The following is a 27,165-nucleotide window of genomic DNA, read 5'->3' on the forward strand; positions in this document are numbered from 1 at the left end:
ATTATCATGATAATTTTTTAATCTCATATAAAGATGTTAATCAAATTATTTTTTATATTAACCGTCATATCATTTTTATTATCTAGTAAATCAAACAAAGTTAATGTTAATAATAAAATATAGAATACTGAAGAAATTTTTAAGTATTTGAATCAAGCATCCCTAAGAAGTTAGTAGAAAGGGGTTTAACAACGTATCTATGAAATTCAAAAAAAAGATCTTGAAAGAAGTGAAAATCCAAGAAATTGTAAAGAAAAGTGTGTGACATAATTAGAAAAGGTAACATATATTGGAAAAGAAAAATGTTCTAATTTTCTTTTTTAATTTGAAGAAACGTGTTTCTCAAACAAAAATGCGCTTTAAAATTTTATATATTTTTCGGAAACATTCCCAGCATGCATTGTATAAGTGTTGGACTGTTTTTGTTTCTGAAATCTTTCAAAAACCTGGAAGTCATCCCCTACTAATAATTTCGTGCTTCTTAGTTGATAACAATTTTAAGCACTCAAAATTTCTATTTTGGTGTCAGAGTACAAGACTTTGTTAACAAGGAATATTAATTGAATGTTTTTCCATAACCCCTGGATTATTTACCACAACCCTAGTTTAATTGGTTTCAAATAAAAACCAAAACTAAAATTTGAATATTAAATGATTTCAATTCCTTTGTGATATGTTGATCACCCAAAGTTTTTATTCTATTTCATCCTGTAAAAATATGTAATACTGATTCACATTATTTTTATTTTTTAATACAATTAAAACAGCCAAAAATCTCATAACTAAGATATTAAAAACATAAAATATAGAAAAAATTTATAAATGTTTTTAGACCTAGATTAAATATTGATCCAATGAAAAAGACAGTCCGATTCAATCCATGATTGGATCAATTAATCAATGATTGGAATGGTTAATTATTTAAAAATAATATTAAAAAACTTTTGTACAATTTATAATTAATTATATAATTTGATTTATTTAATGTTAAAATAAGTTTAGTTTGATGGTGTATATATTCAAATATAATAAATAAAATTTTGGTTCAAGTTTTTGTAATGAATTCTTAAAAAATAAATTCAATTTTTAATATTGACCGAGTCACACTTAATTTGATATATTCTCCAATCAGTTTGAATAGTAATTAACAATTTAACTGATTGGATCGATTGATCCAATCCAATTTTTTAAAACTATAAAATTTATATATTATGATTGTCTATTATACCACAATATTTTATATTTATTATAACAAATAATATTAAACGCATGTTTACTGTTATTATTTTCAAATACTGTTTTTCGAAAACGGAAAACATTAAACATAAATTTTATCTCTGAGCCTCTTTTCGCTGCAAAAAACAGAATAAACAAATATTATCTTTTGAGTTATGCTTTTCTTAAGAAATATAATTTTGATCGGGATCAAAACGGATACTCATGCATTCGGGTCGGATCCATCATAATTCACGGGTGGGTATAACTTTACGGGTGACTAACAGACCAAAGGTCAAAATCAGAAAAAATAAATCCATCTTCCAACGCTAGTCTTCTCACCATAACTACCACCCCATCCCACCATTAACTATCAGGTGTTCCCTTTTCTTAATTTTGGTTAGATTGGAGAGGTTTTTCAATGGCAAGAACGAGTTAAAATCAAAGTCATAACAACAAGGCTGGTGTCTTCTTTTCGGCCACTCTGCTTCTGTGGATGGTTTCCGTTTTGTTCGAAATAGAGTTCAACAAGATCAAAGGGCTGCTGTGGACCGTCTATGGTGCTTGCTTTTCAATTGTCCAACTGGGTCGTCCGATTTGCGGTCTCTCGGAACCCTCTCTTTGTTAATACCGCTGTCTCTCTTCTTCCCCCTACCTGTCACTTTCGTTTTGTTGATAATTAATGATTTTAGCCTTACATCCTCATTAAACACCTGTTTTTAGCACATATCAAGAAATTAGTCAATCACTATCCAGATACACGTGGGTGAGTTTTATTCTTGCTAAACCAACCCAAAACCCCGGGCGACAGGATAGGTCACAAAAAGCAAGTTTTTACCTGTTCTGCGAATGCCTCCACAAGTATTGCACTAAGGGGTTGTGCTTTAAAACAGAAGCGAAGTCCAGAGACATTCCATATAACAACCTTGTTTTCTTCGTTGATGAAGGTAAGCAGACGTGAAGATGATGAAGACGTGTTGAACACTATCTGTTACTCCGTCCTTCCAATTTTCCAGGTTTTGATATCCCAACGGTTGATAGCACCATACATGGAGGTCGAAATTCCATATCCATTGGATAAGGGTCCCAGTATCCTTGGGGGCCAGATGCAGGTGTTAAAAAGTTCACCAAGCTGAAAATGCATCCAATGCCATGGATTACATAAAAGCAAGAAAGTAAGTTCAGAAATGTGGGCATATATCTCCAAATGAATAAACTTTTTTATAACAATTTAAAAATCAAATTGAAGATCATTTAATTTAAATTTAACAGAACTAACCTGGGAACACTCCATCCCTTGGCAAAGTAGAAGAGTGGGTAAATGGAGCATGAGCTAGTTCTAAAAGGTTATCCTGAAGTAGCCCCTGTTCAATTGGAAGTTTCATAACAATCTGTCATTCAAGAACGTAAGAGATAAGAGAAGATACAAACTCTTAGAAAAGACCATGCAAGCATGATTGATGTGAATCTTGTAACCACAATATATGAAACAATTTCAATTCCATCAAAGCATACCTCAGCATGAATTTCAAATTCTGAAGGAGGTAATAAAGAAGGAAGGTTGGCAGTTGGAGCCTCATCACCAGGCCAAATCCAAGTCATTCCCTCGTTTTCAAAACATGGCACTGATTTTATATTCACATTAAGCAATCTTGTAGATGGCATTTTCTCACATTTTCCATCTGTCGTGTTGTTAGAGCTAATGTGTATGTCACACGTAGGAAAAAACATAGCCAGCCTGGCAAAAGACAAGTGGCTCTGGAAGCAGTCCACCTTGACAATGAGGCTCCAACAGAAAGAATGAGGTGTGGCAGAGAGTTGGTAAGAACTGAGGAAGGAGAGAAAAAGGAGGCAGGCAAGGTAGAGAGGCAAGTAGAGATTTGACAGTCAGGAAGTGAAGGAGAGTACAGCCTCTCGAATGCTGTGTAGGATGTTTTGTTACTGTTTGTGACTTTTGTACTCAGTATTCTGTATTCAGAGTCCAGATTCTGGAAAGAATGGAATCATATTTTGTAATGAAGATTCAATGTAATCCTTGATAGTGATTAATGAATACATAAATACATTATTGCTGTTCATTGCTTGCACTGTTACATTGCTTTGCCTGTGTGTATTATTGTGTTGTTGCTTGTGCTGGAAAATATTGATGGTTGAGGAATAAGATGAAGGAGCTGCGGGATGCAGAAAGGGGTGTAGCTGTAACGGGGTGTGGTAGGAATCTCAGAGCTGTAGTCTGAGGGAACGAGAAGCCAGCCAGGTATCCATCACGTGTATTCCCACCCTTATATTTATTAGCAAAACATTTTTCAGGAGTCAGCAATATTCATTTTCTACTTGTATCAGTCACTATAGACTCTATGTGCACATGTATCCTGGACACATCCAGGTTTCCCATCTTTGCCACGAAAGATAACCCATGGTTCCTCAAAGCATTCAGTTGGAATCTGAAACAGAGATGGTAAGATACATGTAAGAATATCCGCGGGTAAAAGTTTTGGACGATACATCACAACCACCCTGCTCCCGCTCAAAAGCATCAAGTATGAAATTTGTTAAAGCGCATCAATATATTTGATAGCTAAGTAACACAACCATTAAAAAAATTAAATAACTAATGAAATAAAACAAAGACAGTGGAACCGCAGTTATTCAACTTGCTTCAGTTCACTAGAAGACAATCTTGGTAGTTTTAGGACATGAAATTTGTAGATCAAGTATTTCTTTCACTTAAAATCATAATTTTGAAGGATTTACCATTGTATCATCCTTGAGATTGGAGGAGAAAGCAACAGGATACCAGAAGTTTTTCAATTGGGGATGATAAGATTGAACTGGACCGAAGACATTCAAGCTTTTCCGAGGCAACTTTGCTTTAATGGTATCCAGCGATTGCGTAGAAGTATAAGGAGAATAGCAACTTTGATCAGATTCTGAGGTGTTTCTATCTTGTAACAGCCTATCATTAACCAATGTTTCCATGTGAGTTAGTTTATCCAAAGCAGTGGCAACCCTTGCTTCAGATATATGAACCTATTTTTGTTCACGGAAAATTGGCTATGAGATGGCAGTTATAAATTCCAAATATATCGGGTGTCTTTTTAGCCTTTAATTGTCACATGTGGGTTTGATTAATAAAACGGAAAGATTTTCAATCTACCCAAGTCACAGAATTCAGATTAATAGAAATTGTTAAGGTACATTTAAGTCACATGGTATATCAGCAATTGTTGACTTTCCAGACCTTATTATGAGCCAGAGATAGTTCTTCTTGCAACTCAGCAAGCTCTTTCCTCATTGTGCCAATGGACTTGTAATCATGTGTCAGAGGGTTTAGAACTTCAACAACCTACATCATTGTCAATAAAAGTGCGTATCATCTTAAGGAAGCAATCAGAACTCCCAAATGTTCATTATACTGCAAGGACAAAATCAGCCCAGCTATCACTCTTTTCAAGCTCTGAGAATATGCTGCCTTTGTTTGTCTATATCATTCAGGTGTAAAGCTCATATCCATAATTTGTGAAGATAAAGAATATAATACCTACATAATCTTAAGAATCAAACAACATTAGAAAAACTTCAATTAGTCAAGAAAGGCCAGGAATAGCAGAGACCTTCTCAGGGAGAAGCATAATTGCGAGCACATCTTGTCGAGCCTTCCAATCACAGTACTGAATATCGTACTTAGCTACTTCAAGCGCTTGGTTCACATCCAAAAACTTTCCTTTACATTGAGGGACTTTAGACCTTGGATCCTCCACATTGAATAGTGTGCTCCATCCATTCTTTCTTATCTACTAAGCCTCCTTGAACACCCTATAAACCCACGCCAATGTTAATAAGAGTAAACAAAAATGTTATTTCCAGTAACAGCATAGGAATTCTATCAGCAAACCTCTTAATCCTATCATGCTCTCTTTGATAAACTTTAACCACATACAGATTTCTCTTATTATGGTAAACTTTAAGCCAACAAAATTATGAAAAGCTCCTTTCTCTTTTTGATAAATGCATGGTTTGCTCAAAAACATATGCAGCACATTTTTTTTTAGGCCTTGCAATAATGCATATAACTTAATAGAACAAAAGCAAGAGCAAAAGGAGGGATTTATACTTTGTAAATGTTGTGCCACTTCTAAGTCACAATTGAAACAACAATTCAATAAGCTTAACCTTGGTCCATATCAATAAACCACCAAATTAAAAGCAGCAAGTAAACCTATCAAGACAGCATTAAACTATGATCAAGCTATATTCCAACAAATCTAGCAGCAACCTAGATAAACCCATCATATAAACAAATCAAATTCGAATCATATTGACCACCCAAACTAAGTTCCTCTCCAAACTACCCAGATGAAAAAAAAAAATTACCAGAAAGCTACAAACAAATAAAAACACTTATACATCTTTTTAACGACGAACACCTCAAACAAGCAGCAAATTCAACTAAAAAATCAACCACCAAAACAAATATATTCTCCAAAAATAAAAACTACCCAAATAAACAAACCAATAAAAAAAAAATACAAAAGTAAAAACCTTTTTAGTGTTAATCTTGGCTGGTCTACACAGCGAGATTGGAAGAGACAGAAAAGCAGCAGTAGCAACAGTGCTCATGGCGTTTAACTGTACGCAGTGTGAAGAGAGAGAGAGGGAGAGAGAAAAAAATGTGAGCAAATTTGCTGATAAGAGGTTGGTGTTGCCCGCGATCGCAGTTGGCCTGCCATCTATGCCACGTGGACAAGCATGGACACTTCGGTGGCACAAGTGTCTTGTTGGACATTCACATACGCCCTCGGTCTGGGAGGGAGTACCTCCAAACTTGCGGGTTCCAGATATCTGAATTCTTGCCACCTCTGATTATTGAGATATCTCTGTCACTTAATTGTTGATCAAATTGTTGGCTCTGATTGTGAGTGGAATTGATGGCTTAAATTGCAATTGGTTAGATATGAATTGGAATATGCTTAGATACTTTTATGTGGCTGGGCACAAATTTGGGAATCTCGGCTTCGAAAAATATAAAAAAGTCATTGGTCGAATCATATGTCACAATAATTATCCGGTAACCGTCAGTCATTACATAGCATAAATTTAAATAAATCTGTAGTTGAAGACCCTAGATGGGAACCGGGAGAGGAGTAATATGAAGTTGAAGAGAGGGTAAATAAAAATTTTTAAAAGTTTAGGGTGATGTTAATGGGAAAAGATGAAAACACTAAATGATAAAAAAGTAATATTTTAAAACTAAAATTAGAGGAAATTATCATATTTTTTAATTTAAGAAGAGAAATATAATAAATTTTTAGTTTTTTTAAATATTTTTAGTTAAATGATATTTTTAGTTTTAACATTAATAACCAAATTTAATAGTTGTATGAGTATTTAAGTTTTTAAAAAATAAATGGTTAAAACTTGAGAAAAGTATAATCTTTAGGTGAGAATAAATTTTTCAACTAAAAAAGAAAAAACAAGAAGAAGATGATAAATTAGTGAATAGACTGTGAATGCAGATATCTTATGCCACAAATGTCATCCAATAAAGACATAAATAGTAAACACCACATAAGTGTAAGTACCATTAATATATACATAAATCAATCAATTTAAATTTAAAATCACGATTTAATTTTGGAGAGAGGAAGAATTTGGAGAGACCTCCTCCTTCCAAAAATATGTATATAAAAGATGGGAATAAGGGGTGAAAAAAGTAAAAAGAGTAGAAAAAGAGATGAAACCATTGTGTTATTCTTGTACAAAACTACAAATTAGCAAGAATACTATAGATGTAGACATTCCTTCATTAGACCAAGCAAAATAAGAAATTTTTTTCTTAGTCTTTTTTCTTAACCATATTTACACACACTTTGTTGCTATCATAGGTTATGTTATATAAGACACTAAATTATGTATATCAATTACATAATCTCATTATCGGAAAAAATAACAACAATGTGTCACAAAATTACATTATTATATACTCATAACTATTTCATTTTTCAAATTTTTGGTATCACTTTGTATTAACAAAATTTTATAATAGTTTCTTGCATATTAAATTTGTCATTTTTGCCCTCTTCTTCCTGTCTCACTTTCATTCTCTTTTTCCTAGCAAATGGTTTTGGTGAGTTTAGATTTGAGTGAATGGCGATTCCAATGGGTTTGGACTTATGTTGAAGGATTTTTAAGGTTAAGGGTTTGAATAGGTATTGGTTGTGGAAATCAGGTTTAACTTGCATTACATGTAAATTATTTTGTCCTTGGTAATGTTATTTTTTTATAATAAAGTTTTCACACAAGCGCCACTGGAACAAAAAATGCAGCAATTTTGCATCAAACTACAAGAATACAGAGGAACAACGACTTAAACAGAAACATGAACCAAGATTTATCAGAATGCAAAGAGAATTTAACGCCCAGAAAGGAAGTACCAATATTGACTTTTCTTTTTCCAGAAAAAAAAAAAAATCAGCAAAAAATAAGCAATCAAGGAGTGAGAACACTACCTGTGAAAGCGAAAAAATGAAGATTGAAAAACTTCAGAAATGAAAAGAGAAACAGAAAAACTATCTAGAAAGAAATAGAAATTGTTTTATTGGCTTGGCCACTATTACCAATTCGATAGTCGATCTTTAAGAGGATTTGTTCCTGTGGCTGGGCAGGTGGCTTCTTCTATACAAGAAGCTGTCCATATTTCCAACCACGTTTACTTACCAGCTCTTCAGAAACCTACCGATTATACATTAGGCCCCTGAGGGCGAGGTCCGTGGGATTTTTGGTTACCCACAGACCAAACAAACTTGAGTTCTTTTTTTTTTTGAGTTTTTTCTTTAACGAGAAAATTTTATTTGAGTCATATTGTTTTTACGAATGGGTCAATCATATCAAACAGGTGAAACCCAATTTCATTAACCATCCTCACAATCATGATATTAGATAAATTAAAAATTTGTCTTCGAAATATTATTATTATCTATCTTATGTAATCTCTAAATTGTGTAAATCAATGGGTTATGACTATTGCATCAATAGGTATTGCACTTAATTTGTATATCTAGTGATTTACTTGAAAACTTTTTCTCACAATTAAATTCATAAATCATATTTTGTCATTCAAAACATGAACTCATTATAAAAAATCACAACATTGTGTCAAAAAAATTAAATTATCATATAATTTACAATTACTTTACTTTTCAAAATTATCATATCACTCCTAATTAACAAAATTTTAAAATAGCTTTTTGCATGTTAAATTTGTCACTTTCACCCTCTTTCTTCCTCTTTATTTTGCATTTTTTTCTTCCTTCCAAGAATAAGAGCACGATCCGTGAAAGTGAAGAGATGGAGACCGAAAAACTCAAGAAGTGAAAAGAGAAGCGGAGAAACTATCTAGGGAGAAACAGAAATAATTTTATTGGCTTGGCCACTATTGCCAATTCGATAGTGGGTCTTTAAGAGGATTTGTTCTTGTGGCTGGGCAGGTGGCTTCTTCTATATATACCAGAAGCTGCTCATATTTCTAACCGCGTTTACTTACCAGCTCTTCAGAAACCTATTGATCATACACTCGTTTGGACTGCAGCCAATGAAGGTTGCTGCTTCCTCTGGTTCCACAGCCCCAGAGGGCTAAGTCCATGGGATTTTTGGTTACCAACGCTCCAAATAAACCTGAGCCTTTTTTATATTTTTTGAATGAGGAAATTTACTTGAATTGGATCCTCTTTTAGGATGAATCGATCATATTAAATAAGTAAAATTTTAATTTTAATAACCAATTTTATAATTACTGTATTAAAAATAAAAAATTTAATTTTAAAATATTATTAAAAGAGATTTGACCTTTACTCTTTTGTGTTTGGAATCCACTCCTTAGACGAAGTTAATTACACTTGGCTGATAAGAAGTATAGACAATGCAAAAACGTTGACATAGGTATGAAATCATATTTTTTTAAAATGTAGAAAACATAAACGTTGAAAAAGTATAAATATTAAATATACAGGAATTTATTAAATTATTATTATATTAATTTTTTATAAAATAAAAAAATTAGCCAAATTTTTTTTTTAAGTTTGAATTAGAGCAACGGGTGGACAGCAAAATAGCGGGCTTTTTATAAGAAAATACAATTTGGTTGGTGGAAAAATATATTTCCACTCGCTAAGTTTGAAAAAAAACGAACTATTTCCCACTTAGTGTTAATGGCAAATCTATGTTTTGAAAGTTTGGAGAATGAATAATATTATGCGTATCTATAATATATATTAATTTTAGTATTAATAATAATATGTTATCATGTAATTAGGTGTTATTTTTTTTCATAATTTAAAATTATTTAATAACTTGGTGATTTATTATTATTAATATCTAATGATAGACCAAGAGATATAGTACATAAGGGTTAAAATTAAATAAAAGTAAATATATAAATTACTAATTAAGATAAGATAAAATCTAAAAAAAAAAGGGTAAATTTTTGAAGATTATTTTGATACTTTAATTATATTATATTAGTCATTTTGCAAGACTAAATGAGGTATACTCATTTTTCATATAAAAAGGGTAATTCAAAATTTTCAAATCCAAGTTTGGGTTTGTCCCTATTGATATCCAAATTTATACTTATTATAATTACATATAATATATTAAAAAATATATATTATATAATTAATATCAATTACATTCTAACATATAAACAAATTATATATCCATCACTTAGGAATTAATCACTTAGATCTTTATTTTTAATTAAAATAATTTATATAATCAAAACAAAATTGATTAGATACAATCTCGATTAGATTGTACTTGAAATGGTTCAATTTAACTTGAATAACATCTAAGATGGCAGAAATTGGCTTTAATTTCATTTTGATCGAATTTTGCCATATCATGTGTTGTTTGCCTAGTTCTCACCATATGATAACAAAAAATAAAAAATAAAAAAATTGATGTGGCATATTAATAATGGACAGAGTGAAAAAGATAAGAATACTTAAAAAGAATATACATAAGGCTTGCGATCCAACCCTATATATTTAGGACCAAGCCTTTTCTGTTAATTTTTTTTAAAAAATAATGTTTATATTATAATTATTATTTTATTAAATAAATTATACATAATATCAAATTGAATTGGACTGAACAAAAATTTTATCATTCGGTTAAGCTCCGGGCGACATAACTCATTTGACATGTGTACATAAAATAAATAAATCCATTTAAATTCAAAATGATAGATAAAACCCAAGATAGAGAATTGGGGGAGGTCTTTCTTTATATATAAAATAAAGAAAGAGATAAACAGAGAAACTATTCAGAAAGAAATAGAAATTGTTTTATCTGCTTGGCCACTATTACCAATTCGTTAGTCGGCCTTTAAGAGGATTTGTTCTTGTGGCTTCCCAGAAGCTGCTTATATTTCTAACCACGTTTATTTACCAGCCCTTCGGAAACCTATTGATTATACATTAGTGCTTCCTCTGGTTTCCACAGCCCCCTGAGGGCTAAGTCTATGGGATTTTTGGTTACCCACACTCCAAACATACGTTTTTTTTTTTTTTTTTCCGTTTAAGGAGGAAATTTTATTTGAGTAGATTGTTTTTCAGAGCGGACTGATTATACCAAACAAGTGATATGCCGATTCCAGTAATTAATCTCACACTCATGATATTATATAAATCAAGAGTTTACTCTTAAAATACTTTTAAACAAAATTTGAACCTTTGCTCGAATCCACTCTTTGAAAGAAATTAATTGCATTTAAGGGATAAATGTGGAGCTTATCACCTATACCTCACGCCCAAGAAGCATGGATAATGCAAAAAAACCGAAACAGATATGAACCATATTTCTAAAAAATATAGAAAGAATAAATGTTAAAAAATGTAAATATCAATTATACGGGAATTTATTAAATTATTTAATAACTAGATGACCCTTCATTATTGATATTTATTATAATTACATATAAGATTAGTTTTACAAAATATATATTATACGGTTAATAACAATTTCATCCTAAGATACAAACAAACCACTTTCCTTCACCAACTTCGGAATTAGCCACTTAGATTTTTACCTTTAATTGAAAAATAAAAGAAAATAAATAAATAACCAACACAATATTGATTAGGTACTATCTTAACTAGATCATATTTGAAATGGCATGATTTGACCTAAATAGTATCTAAGATGGTGAAAATTGGCTTGAATGGCAGCATTCTATTTGCCCAATTCTCACCCTATGATTACAAAAAATAAAATAAAAAATTAACATCTCATATTAAGAATGGACAAACTAAAAGAGATAAAAATGGAATTACAATGTTATATAATACGGATTAACAATGTTATATGTATATATTTTTGAAAATATAAATAAATATATACATAATATGTTATTATCTAATTAAATATTATTTTATTTTTAATTCAAAATCATTTAATTACATATAATATAATATAAATATATATATATATATATATATATATATATATATATATATATATATATATATATATATATATATATATATATATATATATATATATATATATATATATATATATATATATCCATTTAAAATCACAAAAGTGTGTATCTATACAAATAATTAGTTGATAACTATATACAAATAATGATATTATTAACCACAATATTTTAGTATAATAACTTAGAAGAAGACTCATTTTGAGTCGATACCCAAGTCTTTCTATACAAATAATACTACATAATTAGCCACCTTAAATAGGATTGATTTAGTGCAACTTGATTACAACTTGGCTATAAAAGTTATTATTAGCCACCTAATGCATTATTATTTTAATACAATTTGGTTTGGAAAAGTGGGGGACTGATATTCATGTATATAATTAACAACGACCGACCCACTTGCCATCAGAATAATATTTTTATCAAAATCCGAGAAGCATGCTATGCTACGCGATATTCTCTGGCCCCCGATTTTTTTTTTTTTTTAAAACTAAAAGCATCTCTTTGGATTATCCAAGTCATCAAGACCCGCCATTCAAAATTGCTAAGGTTTTAAAACCAGATTAATTATGGGATCGGTATCTCATTAGGTCATGGTTTGATTGATTTAATCAATAAGATTAATTTATTATTAAATTATTATAAAATTTTAAAATAATATTAATTATTTAATATATTTTTTAAACATAAATCATATAAAATTTATTAAAAATAATTTTATACAATTATTAATAATAATCGAGTATATCTATTTCTTGAAAATAAATTTCAATTTAGTAAAATAAAATAACTTAAAAAAAAAAGATTAAAAACAACTCATAGTCCAATACATAGGCAAAAACATTAATTATAAATTTTATTGTTAATTTAATTAAAATTTTAATAGAGACTCCAATCACTCTTCATCTTTATCATGGTCATCAAATATTATTATTTTATCATTTTCATTACCTCTAAAAATATAATATAATTATAATTTAACATAAATTTTAATCAATGTAAAGACGGGTGAGTTGTGCAAGGACAAAAATTGTACTTTATTATGATTTCCACAACTTCCTTTATGATAGAATAGAATTGAAGGAGTGAAAGCAATTCAGGTATTGAGTTTTCTATTTTAAACTGATATTTTAAGCCTAAATTTTGATTTTTTAAATTTTTATAAAATAATGTATTAATATGTTAATAATATTATATATATAAATAATAAATATGATTTTTTTTATAAATAATATTATATTATTATATGATTAAATATTATTTTATTATTAATTAAAAATTATTTTAAAATAATAAATACATTAATATATATAAAATTAAATTAAAAAAAAGACAAATTTAAGAAATTTTTTTTAAAAAATGCAAGATTAAAGAGAGAGACGATTGGACATTGGCTAATCACATGAAAATGGAGATAATTATTGTCTAATATTGTTAGAACGTGGAAAAACTAAAAATATGTAAAAGTTGGTCAAATTCAGTTCATTTAAAAATACTATTATATCGATGCATGGAGCTAAACTAACTCAAGTTAAAGAAAAACTAACTCTTTCTTTCTCGTTTGCAGTCAAACACTTTAATGGTTGTTGGTTCAATCTTCCTCAAGCAGAAGAAAAGCCATTACAGCTCTCTGGTTCTCCAAAACAAGTCTCAGAAAGATAGCGATTCAGGTGCACTTGTTTTAAGCCTTCCATAATCACTTCCTGTTGTTTTCTTGTTCACTCTCTTAATCTTCTGGTATTTAATTAGCTTTGCTTTAATTATTATTCCTCCTATTTTTATCATTTATCTTTTTGCTTGAAGCTAGATTTTTTATCATTCAGCCTTTTCTCTTTTATATTTGCCTAGCAAGAGTTACTTCTTTTAAATCACCACCACGACGCAAAAAATAAAAAAAAAAAACATAAAAAGCCTTTTTCCCTTGTCTTAATTATCCAAAAATTACTCTCCTGCAGTTCTTTGTTGTCTGTATTTTCCCTTTTTCTTCTCTGTTTACTTAGAGCTTTTTCTCTTATATATTCAGCTTTAAACCCAAAAAACAAAAAATCCAAAAAACAAAAAAAAAACCATTTTTTATCTTATGTCCTGATTTGATTAAACGTTACAGGCTCAGCAAAGAAGCAGAGGAGGTCGCGGAGGCAGGTGCCAAGGTCTTGGAAAAAGGAAACTTCAATAGAATTTCACACCCACCCCTTCTGCAGAGGACGGACTCCATATTCGTCGGTAAGGAGTACGAACACTTTGACTCAAGAGAGTCAAACTTCCAGGATCTTATGGATGCATTGAAAGATTCTACTGTTAATATGATTGGCGTGCACGGGATGGGTGGTGTGGGTAAAACCACACTGGTCAAAAAAGTTGCTTGGAAAGCCAAGGAAGATAAGATATTTGATGAGGTGGTTATTGCTGAGGTAACACAAACTCCAGATCTTAAACAAATTCAAGCCGAGATTGCTGGTCAATTGGGCATGGTATTTAATGACCAGGAAAGTCTATCTGGAAGAGCTGATCAGTTACGCCACAGGTTAAAGATTTCCAAGAGAATCCTTGTAATAGTAGATAATATCTGGGAGAAGCTTGACCTGAAGAAGGTTGGAATTCCTTTAAGCTATGATGATAAAGGTAGCATCCCGCAAGACAGGAAAGAAAGCAATAATGAGCAAGAGCGGTGTGCAATATTGTTAACAGCTAGAACATTAGCTGTCTTAAATAAAATGAATACTCAGAAGAATATGTCAGTTGAGCCTTTAGCTGGTGATGATGCAAGAAGTTTGTTTGGGAAAATCGTTGGTGATTTATCAGAAAAATGTGGTATAGCAGCGGAAATAATAGAAAAATGTGCGGGCTTACCACTTGCAATTACAACCATTGCAAATGCTTTGAAAGGTAAAAGTAATTATGTCTGGAAGGATGCCCTGCATCAGTTAAAAAGTAATAATCATAGATGCATTCCAGAAATGGATAACACATTATACTCAACTATTGAATTGAGTTACAAATTGTTGAACAGTGAAGAAGCCAAGTCATTACTTCTACTTTGTGCTCTATATAATGGTGCGCATGTCTCTCAATTCTTTTCAAGAGGTATGGGGTTGGGTTTGTTTGAAAATGTTTACTCAATTAATGATGGAAGCAATAGAATAAATTCACTGATTGATTATCTCCGAGATTCGTGTTTGTTGTTGAAAGGTAACGATAATGAGACAATCAAAATGCATGATGTTATTCATACTGTTGTTGTATCAATTGCCAAAGAGAAATGTATGTTTGATATTAGAGATGTCAAGGGCATTAAAGAGGTGTTGATGGAGAGAATGTACAAAGACTCGATTGCAATTTCTCTGTCTTATACAGACATTCATGAGCTTCCTGAAAGGGTAGAGTTTCCAAAACTAAAGTTATTTGGTTATTATACTATAAAAGATCTTTGTTTACAAATCCCAGACCACTTTTTCGAAGGAATGAAAGAACTCAAAGCACTAGAATTGGAAGGAGTTCATTTATTACCTCCACCACCGTCATTTGTTTCCCTAACAAACCTTAAAGGATTGTGTTTCTGCGAGTGCTCTTTAGGGGATATAACAATGATGGGAGAGCTAAGGAAATTAGAGACTCTTGAATTTCTAAGTTGTGATTTTGAGCAGTTGCCTGAAAGATTTAAACAACCGACGGGACTTAAGTTATTACAATTGAGCGATTGTCCAAAGCTTAAATTAATCCCACCAAATGTCATAGCCAGCTTGTCTCGATTAGAAGAGCTATATATAGATAATAGCTTTGATCGATGGGAAGTTGAAGGACAAAAAAATGCTAGTCTTGCAGAGTTGAAGGAATTGCCTCAATTGAACACTTTATGCATAAATATCCCGAATGTGCAGATCATACAGCAAGACTTTGTTCCAGTGAACTTAGAAAAGTATGAAGTACATATTGGAGACGTATGGGACTGGTCTTATGAATATGAAACCTCAAGAACTTTGAGACTAAAGTTGAATGGAAGCTGTCATATAAGGTATGGGATTGAAATTTTGATGAAGAAAGCAAAATATCTCTATCTAGATCAGCTGGATGGTGTTAAAGATATTCTTTGGGAACTTGACAGAGAAGGTTTCCCAGAATTAAAGCATCTCTCAGTACAAAATAGTTCTGAAATTTTGTATATTGTCAACTCGATGGAGTGCATTCATTCTGATGATGCCTTTCAAATCTTAGAATCAATGTCTCTTGTTAATCTAAGTCAAATGGAGAAGATATGTTGTGGCCTAGATAATGCAATGTCTTTCAGCCAATTAAGAATAATAAAAGTAGCTGATTGTGACAAGTTGAGGTATCTCTTCTCATCCTCCGTGGCCAAAAACATGCTGCTGCTTGAAGAAATCGATATAACTAATTGCAAGATGCTAAAGGAGATTTTTGGTGAAGAAAGTGAAGACCATGCTTATGAAAACAAAAAGGTTTGTAAAATTGAGTTTAAACAATTGCACTTGGTAGTACTACAAGGCCTACCGCAGTTCATAAGTTTTGGCTTGAAGGTAGGCATCTCTTTGTCTTTTTTTTTTTTTTTAATTTATTTTCCTTCAATTTATAAGTTGTTTGTGGAGGAATAATATTTGTGTCTACAGGTTGTGTTACCAAGATTGGAGAACTTGAAACTGTCCTCAATCAAGATTGATAACATATGGGTTAATCTACTCCAGCCAATGTCTTCCTATATTCAGTGCTTAAAAAGCTTAACAGTGGAAGAGTGTAATGGTTTGAAGTTCCTGTTTTCATCTTCTATGATCAAAAGTTTTGTGCAACTTCAAAAGCTTATGATAAGCAATTGTAAGTCAATGGAAGCGGTAATATTTGAGTCAGAAGGATTAGAAGGAGCAGATAAGATAATTCAAATGAATTTTCCTAAACTATTCTACTTGAAGCTACAAGGGCTTCCAAATCTCACAAGATTTGGTATTGGAAATTCAGTTCAATTCCCTTCCTTGAATGAACTTCACATTGAGAGTTGCTCTAGTTTAAAGACATTCTTCCCCAATTCTTCTACTGTAGAAGTGAGCTTGGAGAACAATCCTACCACTATCATAGAGCCTCTGTTTGATGAAAAGGTGAACTAATTTCTTTTTGAAATTTTCTTGGCCTGTCAGCGTGGAACTTTTAACATTCTTTATAGCTATTATTGTGACCATTATATGCATTTAATTACCAATAATTGTCTTAAAACTATTATTGTAATTATCATTATAATTATTATTAGATTCATTGTTTTTTTTTTTTAGGCTGATTTGCCAGGCTTGGAGAAGCTGCTACTCTTACACTTGGATAACTTGCAGCTGATCTGGCACAACCAACTTCATGGAGATTCTTTTTCTAAATTAAAAGAAGTGAGAGTTGAATTATGTAAAAATTTGGTGACTATTGTTCCATCTGATAGTACTGGAAGACTTCTTATCTTTCAAAATCTAGAAACATTAACTGTTGAGAATTGTTGGAATATAAAAAGTCTGTTTCCTGTTTCCATAGCTGCTAGTCTTTCGCAACTCAAAAGACTCAGGCTATTCTCTTGCGGATTGGAGGAAATTGTATCCAAGGGTGAAGTAGGTGGGGCAACAAGATTTTTTTTTCCTCAATTAACGTGGGTCAAACTTGAGAATTTACCAGAGCTCAAACATTTCTACATGGGGTCCTATACGACAGAGTGGCCAATGCTTAAGGAATTTTACGTGTACCGATGTAACAAGATAAATGTATATGCTTTAGATGGAGAGAGCCAACCTGCCCTATTTTCATTTGAAAAGGTATGACTTCCCCTCTTGCCACTAAAAACTGCACCACAGTCAGGTAGGTTTTTTCTTTTCTCACTTAAGTTGATGGATATTCTCCCCAGTATATTTTCATTTTATAGCTTTTTAGATAGCTTCAGCCACTTACGATTTCATATGAAGTAACTAACGAAAGAGACCGCTGCTTTTTGGTCACCTGTTTTTACTTGTTCATTGATTTTCAGGTCATACCGAATTTGGAAGCATTGGGCTTAAATCCCGATAACATAACATCCTTATGTCTCGATCGTATTCCGGTTAGAAGCTTTTGGAAACTTAAATTTCTTGGGTTGGGATGCTTTGATGATAATTCAGTCAGATTTCAGTTTGGTCTCCTTCAAAAATTGCACAATTTGAAAAAACTCTATCTATATGATTGTACCTTCCAAGAACTACTCCCACATGAACGATATACAAGGACAGAAAATTCTCAAATGGAAACATTTCTCCAAAATCTTCAAACTCTGGGTGTATGGAGATGTCATCGTTTGACATATTTGATGTCATCCTCAGTCATATGCCTCAAAAACATTAAGAATTTGGAAGTTCACAATTGTAATGGATTGGAAAGTATATTGTCATGCTTAGCAGCAACAACTCTAGTAAACCTCACAACAATCTCAATAACAGAATGTCAATCATTGACAAAGGTTATAGCTACTGAGGTAGATACAATAGAAGAGGAGATTGTTTTTAGTCAATTGAAAACGTTGGAGCTTCATTGGTTAAAAAGTCTCACTTGTTTCTGTTCTACCAATTACACATTCCGATTCCCATGCTTAGAGGAAGTAATTGTGAGCCAATGCCCCAATATGAAGACTTTTTCTCAGGGTGGTTTAAGCACACCAAAATTAAAAAAGGTGCAGCAAACAAAGCAGATCAAAACAGGGTCTTTGTGGAAGGATGATCTTAATTTCACAATCCAACACATGTTTACAAATATGGTATTTTTTCACAAATTCTTTTTACAAATGTTTAAAATTTCAGGGATCTTTATGTTTATACAAATCTTTAAGCTTAAAATACCTTTTTTTCTCTTTTACATTTTTTCTCTTTTAACACATGCTAACCCAATATTTTGTGTTTGGTAGGTCGGTTTCGACAACATAGAGGTTTTGAAACTCTCTGAATTCCCTGAATTTAATGAAAAAATTTGGAAATATGATATTCCAAACAACGTTTTTTGTAATTTAAGGTCGTTGGTTTTAGACGCTGTTTTGGAATCATCAACTGCAATTCCGTCTCGTGTGTTAATCAACTTAAAAAATCTTGAAACACTGGAAGTAAGAAGTTGTGATTCGTTGAAACAAGTGTTTGATACAGAAAGGCCGCGACATGTTGATGGACACACTTCAAAGAGAAGTCTCCAAGATGTTTTAAACTTGAACAATCTGAAGTCTCTGAAAGTGCACAATTGTAATGGATTGAGATACATATTTACACCGTCTGTCATCCTAGGCCTTGTTCAACTCCAAGTTATAGATATAATAAACTGTGTTTTGATAGAAGAAATCATCAGGAAAAAAGGAGAAAATGATGTGGAGATTGATAAAATTTTTTTCCCAAAACTCAACTCCATTAATCTTGAGTTATTGCCAGCCTTGACAAGATTCTGTTCTGGAATTAACAGTTTGGCTTGTCCATCCTTGAAAAGAATTAGAGTAGCCAGATGTCCAGAGATAAAGACATTCGTTTTGGCTGATATAAAGCACCAATCAGACCATATTGCACCTCTCTTTTGTGAAAAGGTTTGTCTAATTGAAACAATTTTTCTCACAATAAATAAATAAATAAATATATATATATATATATATATATATATATATTGCATTTTATTATTCTTTTGATTTACTATATTATTAACGTTATCTAGGCTAACAAGTAAAAAACTTGTTATGTATGCATAGTTGAAAGTGATACGTTTTTTTATTCTGATTTTGCATGAATTTGCAGGTTGCTTTTCCAAGGTTGGAGGAGATGATACTGTTACACTTGGATAACTTGCGGCTGATCTGGCACAACCAAATTCACGGAGATTCTTTTTCTAAATTGAAAGAAGTGAGGGTTGAATTCTGTGAAAATTTGGTGACTATTGTTCCATGTGATAGGACTCAAAGATATTTTACCTTACAAAATCTAGAAACATTGACTGTCGAGAACTGCTGGAATATAAAAAGTCTGTTTCCAGTTTCCATAGCTGCTTGTCTTTTGCAACTCAAAGGACTTACGCTATTCTCTTGCGGATTGGAGGAAATTGTATCCAAGGGTGAAGTAGTTGGGGCACCTAGATTTTTGTTTCCTCAATTAACGTGGGTCAAACTTGAGAATTTACCAGAGCTCAAACATTTCTACATGGGGTCCTATACAACAGAGTGGCCAATGCTCAAGGAATTGCTTGTGTACGATTGTAAAAAGATAAATGTATATGCTTTAGATGGAGAGAGCCAGCCTGCCATATTTTCGTTTGAAAAGGTATGATTTCTCTTTTTGCCACTAAATCTGTAGCATAAACTGTAGTATAGTCATTAAGTTTAACTTGTGTAAGTTTTTCCTTTCTGTTTAAACAGTAGTGGAAATTTGTCATGTTTCAGTGACAAATAATTTGCATTTGTTGATTAATATTAGAGTGGCAATTTGTCATGTTTACAAGCTAATTGCAAAATTATATTTATTTAATGCATATATGTAATTAATTGGAAAAAGATAAATGGTTGGAAGTTTCACCTTTCTTCTTTAAAAGTAGATAGGATATTATGCCTTGTATTTTTAAATTTCATAGCTTTTGAAACTGTTAATTTCTATGATTTCATATAAAGTAACTATTGAAACAGACTGCTGCTTGTTGATCACTTGTATTTACTTGTTCATGGATTTTCAGGTCATACCCAATTTGGAAACATTGGGTTTAAATGCCGATAACGTAACGTCCTCATGGTTCAGCCGTATTCCAGCTAGGAGCTTTGGAAAACTTAAATTTCTCGGATTGCAAAGCTTTGATGATTATTCAATAGGATTTCAGTTTGGTCTCCTTAAAAAATTGCACAATTTGGAAGAACTCGATCTATATGATTGTACATTCCAGGAACTACTCCCATATGAAGGATGTACAAGGAAACAAAATTCCCAGATGGAAACATTTCTCCAAAATCTTCAAACGCTGACGGCAGACAAATGTCATCATTTAACATATTTGATGTCATCCTCATACATTTGCTTCAAAAACATAAAGCATTTGGAAGTCGATTGTTGTAATGGATTAGCAAGTATACTAACATGCTCAGCGGCAAGAACTCTTGTCCAAATCACAACAATCAAAATCAAAGAATGTGAGTTGATAACAGAGGTTATAACAACTGAGTCTAAGATAGAGACAACAGAAGAGGAGATTGTTTTCAATAAATTGGAAAAGTTGGAGCTTCATTGTTTGAAAAGTCTCATGTGCTTTTGCTTTGCCAGTTACACTTTTCGATTCCCCTGCTTAGAACAAGTGGTTGTGAGTCAATGCCCCAATTTGAAGAATTTTTCTCATGGAGGTTTAAGCACACCAAAACTAAAGAAGGTACAACTAACAGAGATTATTGATACAAAATTTATTTGGAAGGGTGATCTTAATTCCACTATCCAACACATGTGTGGGATTTGTTTGTCTTAAACTTTTACTTGAAGGGCATAATCGTAATTCATTAAAGCGGGGTTGATATTTCATTTCTTGGTAGGGTTAAAAATAGTCATTTGGTGGCTTAGATTTTTTTTTATCCTTGATTATAAAAAAACCAAAGTTATTTGAGTTGGTGGAATTTGATATGTTAAGTGTGTTGTCCTAAATAATTTGAGGGTAAATGAGTTTTTTTGGCTTTAATGACGGTTTTGTAATATTGTGATTAAATCATGGACATTCTTGGTCATGATATATTTAACTAAACATATAAAAGTAGAGTTTTACCTTAGTTATTTTGCTTTTTGTACATTCGAAAAGTTTTTCTCGTTTGAGTTTAGTTGTCTCTCTAGGTTGTTAGGGTTTTGTTTGGTTTCTTAGTTTGTTGATTTTGGTTTCTCTAATGATAAATTTCTGGCTTATTTTTTTTAGTTTCTTCCCTGTTAAGGTTAATGGTTTATTAATCTTGTCGATTTTGATAAATTATTGTATAAACTTTGTATTTATACATTATTTTAGTAGGTTGACCAGAGAAATATCTTTGTTTTGGACGTAGGATTTCATTTATGAAATCCAAACTAAGTAAATACTGTTGTGTTTTGATGTTTGTTATTATATTGTTAATGTTGTTTAATTTAGTAAATCTTGCGCTAAAATTTCAACAACATAGAATTCTATTGGTTGTTTACTTATTCTTCTCTGCTACAATTTATTTTATTATGAGAAATTTTTATGTTTTCTTATACTGTAAGTTGTAATAGTTTATTTTTTAGTAGATTCAATTGGAAGATTTCCTATATTTTGGATATAGGACTTTGTTTAAAAAAATTCGAACTAAATAAATATCCTTTGTTATGATTATTGGATTATGAATATATTGATTCTTAAAGAAACCAACAAATGGTATCATAACTATTTTGGATGTATCTTTTTTTATTTGGTATTCTATTATTTCTTGTTTGCCTTGTTTTTTGGGTTTTGTTCGCTTTTAGAAAAGAACATATATTATTTTGACTGAAACAATGGAGAATTTAAAATTTTAATAAAATCAGACATTCATATTCCGGGAGAATTTTACATTTGCCTGAATATGTAGATACATGCAAGAGGAATTGAAGGTCAAGCAAGAACACATAAAGGCAGGGGCGGACTGGGCTTATATTGAGGGTAGGTCAAGACCCACCCTAAAATTTTAAAAACCTGAAAGTCTCTATGTAAACCTATCTAAAATTTTTTTGAATATATATAAAGGCCCACCCTCGCTTGGCTTGGAATAAGAATACATATAGGCTAGAATACGTACAGAAGACATCTCAAATTTATTCTCAACAACGTACGAAAACATCATTTGGGTTTGGATTTGGTATAAAAAACTTATTTTAAATCATTTTTTTTTTTAAAAAAGAAGAATTTGGGTCCCATTTTTTACTACAGTGAGCATCTTCAAGAAAGCAAAAAGCAGATGTGTTTTTGTTTTTCCTCTATTTTTTTTTTTTGTGTGTTTTTAATAATGACGTTTCTTTATCACATGTCAAATTTATTGTTATTAATATTCATATAGATCTTTAATTGTGAGTTTATATTTTTTTTTACTATTGAGGTACATGTTCCTGTAGAAGATGAAATAAAATTTTTAATAATTTGATTATCAATGGTTTTAGTGTTCAACTACTCATAATGGAGAGCTCACTTGTGATCTTATGATGCCCCCACCACCTCTCTACATCAGCTTTCCTATCAAAAGAAGCAAGATTTTTTTATAGATTAAGGGTGAAGCCGGTTCGAATAATCTTTTATCACCGAAATAGGTGAAAAAGACTTTTTCCCATCCAAGGTTGATTGTATTGACAAAGTTTTATCAGCTAAGTTTTGAAAACTTAAATATCTATACATAAACTATTATAGTTAATATTTTTATAAGAAATCAAGGTAAAATAGAAATTTATATGATAACAAAAATCTAACTTTTAATACTTATTATTATAATACAATCCCTTTAGCTTTTAAAATTTAAAATTTTTATTTCTCAGTCAAAATCAAATCTCCCACCAACTTTCTTACCAAATCCAAAGCCCCTTCAAATTCCCTTCCCAAATCAAAATCAATTCCGCTGCATCAAAACGCCGCATCTCCCGTAGTTTGGTTTTGTTGTGATAAGTACATATAAAATGTTTTCATTTCGTTTAGCTGTAGATTATGCACAGAAGCTTTTACATGCTACTGTTATGTTCTTTTTAGCTTATTTCACCTGTTGTTCTGCTCACTTGATTTGAAAAATCACTCGGGATAATGAATTTAAGAAAATAACATAATGCTGAGTCCGTTTATATAATTTGGATATTACAATATTAAGGGTAAATCAGTAATTTAAATTCTATTACTAAATTAAATAGTTGAAATTCATCTTTCAACTAAATTAATTAATGAGGGCATTTTAGTCATTACACTAAGAAAGAGAATTAGTTATTTGAACCCTAAACTAACAGAAAAGATTAGCAGTAACAGTTCACAAATAGATATTTGGATTCTCAAAACGAAGTGGATAAAACTTTTTTAATATATCAAACCTTGGGTGGGAATAAGTCTATTGACCTCAAAAATAAAATATTATTTAAAATATTATTAAGTATAAATTATTATTATATTTGATAAAAATATGTATAAATAATTATTGTATTTTATTAGATTTAATAAAATAATACTAAATTATTATTTTATTTAAATGTTCTTAAGTATAATTATTCTGAAATACTTTTCATGTTTCTTGTTACATTAAGTGAAAATTAGGGTATTTTTGTTCTAAAAATTAATAAGTTTAGATAGAATTGTAATAAAAAAATATTACTTTGAAAATATTTTAATACTAAGTATAGATAATAATCTGATTACTCATTATATTAATCATCATATTACTGTCGATAATATTTGATTATATAAATATTTTATTATCTGATAAATCAAACAAAATAATATCAATAAATTAAAAAAAAAACAAATGTCTCTAAAAACTTTGTAAAAAGGGGTTTAATAAAATACTCATGAAATTCAAATGAAAGATCTTGAAAGAAGTGGAAATCCAAGAAATTGTAAAGTGTGTGGTATGATTAGAAAAGATAACATATATTGTAAGGTAGGGATTTCATATTTGAGAAGAAATGTTCTAGTTTTCTTGTTCAATATGAAGAAAAGTGTTTTTGAAACAAAAATGCGTTTCAAAATTTTATATATTTTTGGAAACATTCCCAACATGTTTTGTACAAGTGTTGGAGTGTCTTCGTTTTTTGGATCTCTCAAAAACTTGGAAACCATCCCCTACCAATGTTTTTGCCCTTCGTAGTTGACAATAATAATAAGTACTCAAAACTTCTACTATGTTGTTGGAGTACCAGACCTCCTCAATGAGGAATATTAATTAAAGGTGTTTCAATAACCTCTTAGTTGTCTACCACAAAAATTAGAGTTGGAACCTGCTTTAAGTTAATTGGTTTTAAGTGAAAACTAAAATTAAAATTGGAGTACTAAATGATTTCGATTCCTTTATAATATGTCGCTCACCCAAAGTTTTTATTCTATTTCATTTTGTAAAAATATGTAATACTTATTCGCATTATTTTTATTTTCTAATATAATTAAAGCAACCAAAAATCTCATAAATAACTAAGATATTAAAAAAATAAAATATAAAAAAAATTTACCAATATTTTTAGAACCAGATCGGATATCAATCTGATGGAAAAAACGATCTGGTCCAAAATCATGATTGGATCGATTGATCAGTGAATTTTTGTATAACCTATAATTAAATGTATAATTTGATTTATTTAACATTAAAATGAGTTTAATTTGATGATATATGTATTCAAATATGATAAATAAAATTTGGTTCACATTTTTATAATAAATTTTGAAAAAAAAAATCAATTTTTAATATTAATAGAGTCAAACCCGATTTTATATACGATCTAATCAATTTAATAAGTAATTGACGATTCAATCAGTCAGATTAATCGGTTCGATATGATTTTTAAAACCATGGAATTTATATATTATGATTGTCTATTACACCACAATATTTCATATTTATCTTAAAATTCAATAATAAACACATTTTTACTGTTATTATTTTCAAAGATTGTTTTTAGACAACGGTAAACATTAAACATAAATTTTGCTTTGAGCCCTTTTTCGCTGCAAGAAAAGAATAAACAAGTATTATCTTTTGAGTTATGCTTTTCTTAAGAAATAAAATTTTTCTCCGGATCAAAACGGATACTCAGGTGTTCGGGTCGGATCTACATAATTCACGAGTGGGTATAACTTTTTAGGCGACTAATAGACCCTCATATTCACGGGCGGGTCGGATCTATCTCCAGATCAAATCTTGCTTCAGTTCAGTAACGCAGCTATTGTAAAAATTAAATATTTGATGACATAAAACAAAGAAAGTGGAACCCCAGTCATTCAACTTGCTTCAGTTCAGCAGAAGACGATCTTGGTAGTTTTAGGATATGAAATTCGCAGATCAAATATTTAATTCCCTTAAAATCATAATTTTGAAAGACTTGCCGTGGTATCATCCTTGAGATCGGAGGAGAAAGCAACTGCATACCAGAAGTTTTTCAATAGGGAATGATAAGATTGAACTGGACCGGAGACATTCAACCTTTTCTGGGGCAACTTTGCTATAGTGGTATCCAGCAATTGCATAGAAGTACAAGCACAACAGTAACTTTGATCAGATTCTGAGGTGTATCTATCTTGTAACAGCCTATCATTAACCAATGCTTCCATGTGAGCTAGTTTCTCCAAAGCAGTGGCAACCCTTGCTTCAGATATATGAACCTGTTTTTGTTCACAGAAAATTGGCTATGAGATGGCAGTTATAAATTCCATGAATATTGGGTGTCTTTTAGCCTTTAAATGTTGCATGTAGGTCTTGATTAAAAATGGAAAGAATTTCAATCTACCCAAGTCACAGAATCTAGATTAATAGATAGTGTTAAAGTACATTTAAGTCACATGTTATATCAGCAATTGCTGACTTTCCAGACCTGATTATGAGCCAGAGATAGTTCTTCTTGTAACTCAGCAAGCTCTTTCCTCATTGTGCCAATGGACATGTAATCACGTGCCTGAGGATTTAGAACTTTAACAACCTACATAATTGTCAAAAAAAGTGCGTATTATCTGAAGGAAGCAATCAGAACTCCCAAATGTTCAGGATAGTGCCAAGACAAAATCAGCCCAGTTATCACTGTTATTCAAGTTCTGAGAATATTCTGCTTTTGTTAGTCATATCCACATAATTTATGAAGATAAATAAATGTAATACCTGCACAATGTTAAGAATCAAACGGTAGTAGAAAAACTCTATTTAGTCAAGAAAGGCCAGGAATAGCAGAGACCTTCTCATGGCATAATTGAGAGCACATCTTGTTGAGCCTTCTGATCACAGTACTGAATATCGTACCTAGCTACTTCAAGCGCTTGGTTCACATCCGAAAACTTTCCTTTACATTGAGGGACTTTAGACCTCGGATCCTCCACATCAAAGCGTGTGCTCCATCCAGTCTTCTTATCTCCTAAGTTACTGTCCTCCCCAATTACAGCTAATACCCTGAATACTCCTTTAACACGCTATAAACCCACACCAATTTTAATATGAGAAAACAGGACATGTTATTTCCGGTAAACGCAGAGGAACTCTATCAGCAAACCTTTTAAATCTATCATGCTCTCTTTGATAAACTTTAACCACATACAGATTTCTCTTATTACGGTAAACTTTAGGCTCTTTAAGAAAATTATGAAAGCTCCCTTCTCTTTTTGATTAATGCATGATTTGCTCAAAAACATAAGCGGCACATTTTTCTTTAGGCCCTGCAATAATGCAAATAACTTAACAGAACAAAAGCAAGAGCAAAAGGAGGGATTCATACGTTTCCAATGTGGTGCCACTTCTAATCCACAACTGAAAC

The 27,165-nt window shown here is 31.2% G+C and overlaps 3 protein-coding genes across 5 annotated transcripts in view; 1 reads left to right on the forward strand and 2 right to left on the reverse strand.

Annotated features, from left to right (window-relative positions):
• LOC123203298 overlaps positions 1-21,241 on the forward strand; it is a 64,170-nt gene extending 42,929 nt beyond the window's left edge. Inside the window, exons 4-7 of the mRNA XM_044619619.1 lie at positions 17,718-18,476; positions 18,624-19,280; positions 19,486-20,004; positions 20,411-21,241. Coding sequence (XP_044475554.1) covers positions 17,718-18,476; positions 18,624-19,280; positions 19,486-20,004; positions 20,411-21,184 — 2,709 coding nt within the window. The 3' untranslated portion in view covers positions 21,185-21,241. The remainder of the gene's footprint in view (positions 1-17,717; positions 18,477-18,623; positions 19,281-19,485; positions 20,005-20,410) is intronic.
• Positions 2,158-27,165, reverse strand: part of LOC123203307 (chlorophyllide a oxygenase, chloroplastic-like) — a 57,569-nt gene continuing 32,561 nt past the window's right edge. The window contains exons 3-8 of one of the 3 annotated variants that reach the window (XR_006499274.1): positions 4,457-4,561; positions 3,970-4,245; positions 3,550-3,659; positions 2,731-2,897; positions 2,495-2,579; positions 2,158-2,347 (exon numbers count right to left, since the gene is read on the reverse strand). Coding sequence is in view for 1 of the 3 variants with exons in the window: in XM_044619629.1 (XP_044475564.1) it covers positions 3,555-3,659; positions 3,970-4,245; positions 4,457-4,561 (486 nt within the window). In the remaining 2 variants the exon portion in view is untranslated. Of the gene's footprint in view, positions 2,348-2,494; positions 2,607-2,730; positions 2,898-3,223; positions 3,660-3,969; positions 4,246-4,456; positions 4,562-27,165 lie in introns of those variants that run through there. The other 2 variants (XR_006499273.1, XM_044619629.1) reach the window with 2 other exon arrangements.
• Positions 25,433-26,868, reverse strand: LOC123203309 (chlorophyllide a oxygenase, chloroplastic-like). The gene is made up of 2 exons (XM_044619632.1): positions 26,239-26,868; positions 25,433-26,029 (listed from the first exon to the last, which is right to left on the reverse strand). Exons 1-2 carry the CDS (start codon positions 26,305-26,307, stop codon positions 25,733-25,735), a joined length of 366 nt encoding a protein of 121 aa, XP_044475567.1. The 5' UTR covers positions 26,308-26,868; the 3' UTR covers positions 25,433-25,732.

Source organism: Mangifera indica, chromosome 19 (genome assembly GCF_011075055.1).
Source record: "Mangifera indica cultivar Alphonso chromosome 19, CATAS_Mindica_2.1, whole genome shotgun sequence".
NCBI classification, from domain to species: domain Eukaryota; kingdom Viridiplantae; phylum Streptophyta; class Magnoliopsida; order Sapindales; family Anacardiaceae; genus Mangifera; species Mangifera indica.

Bases quoted from the DNA above. Each gene is read 5' to 3' on its own strand.
- LOC123203309 (XM_044619632.1), bottom strand. From the start codon at position 26,307: ATGTCCATTGGCACAATGAGGAAAGAGCTTGCTGAGTTACAAGAAGAA. The intron at 26,030-26,238 runs GTCTGGAAAGTC...GAACAAAAACAG, and splicing joins TATCTCTGGCTCATAATCAG to GTTCATATATCTGAAGCAAG.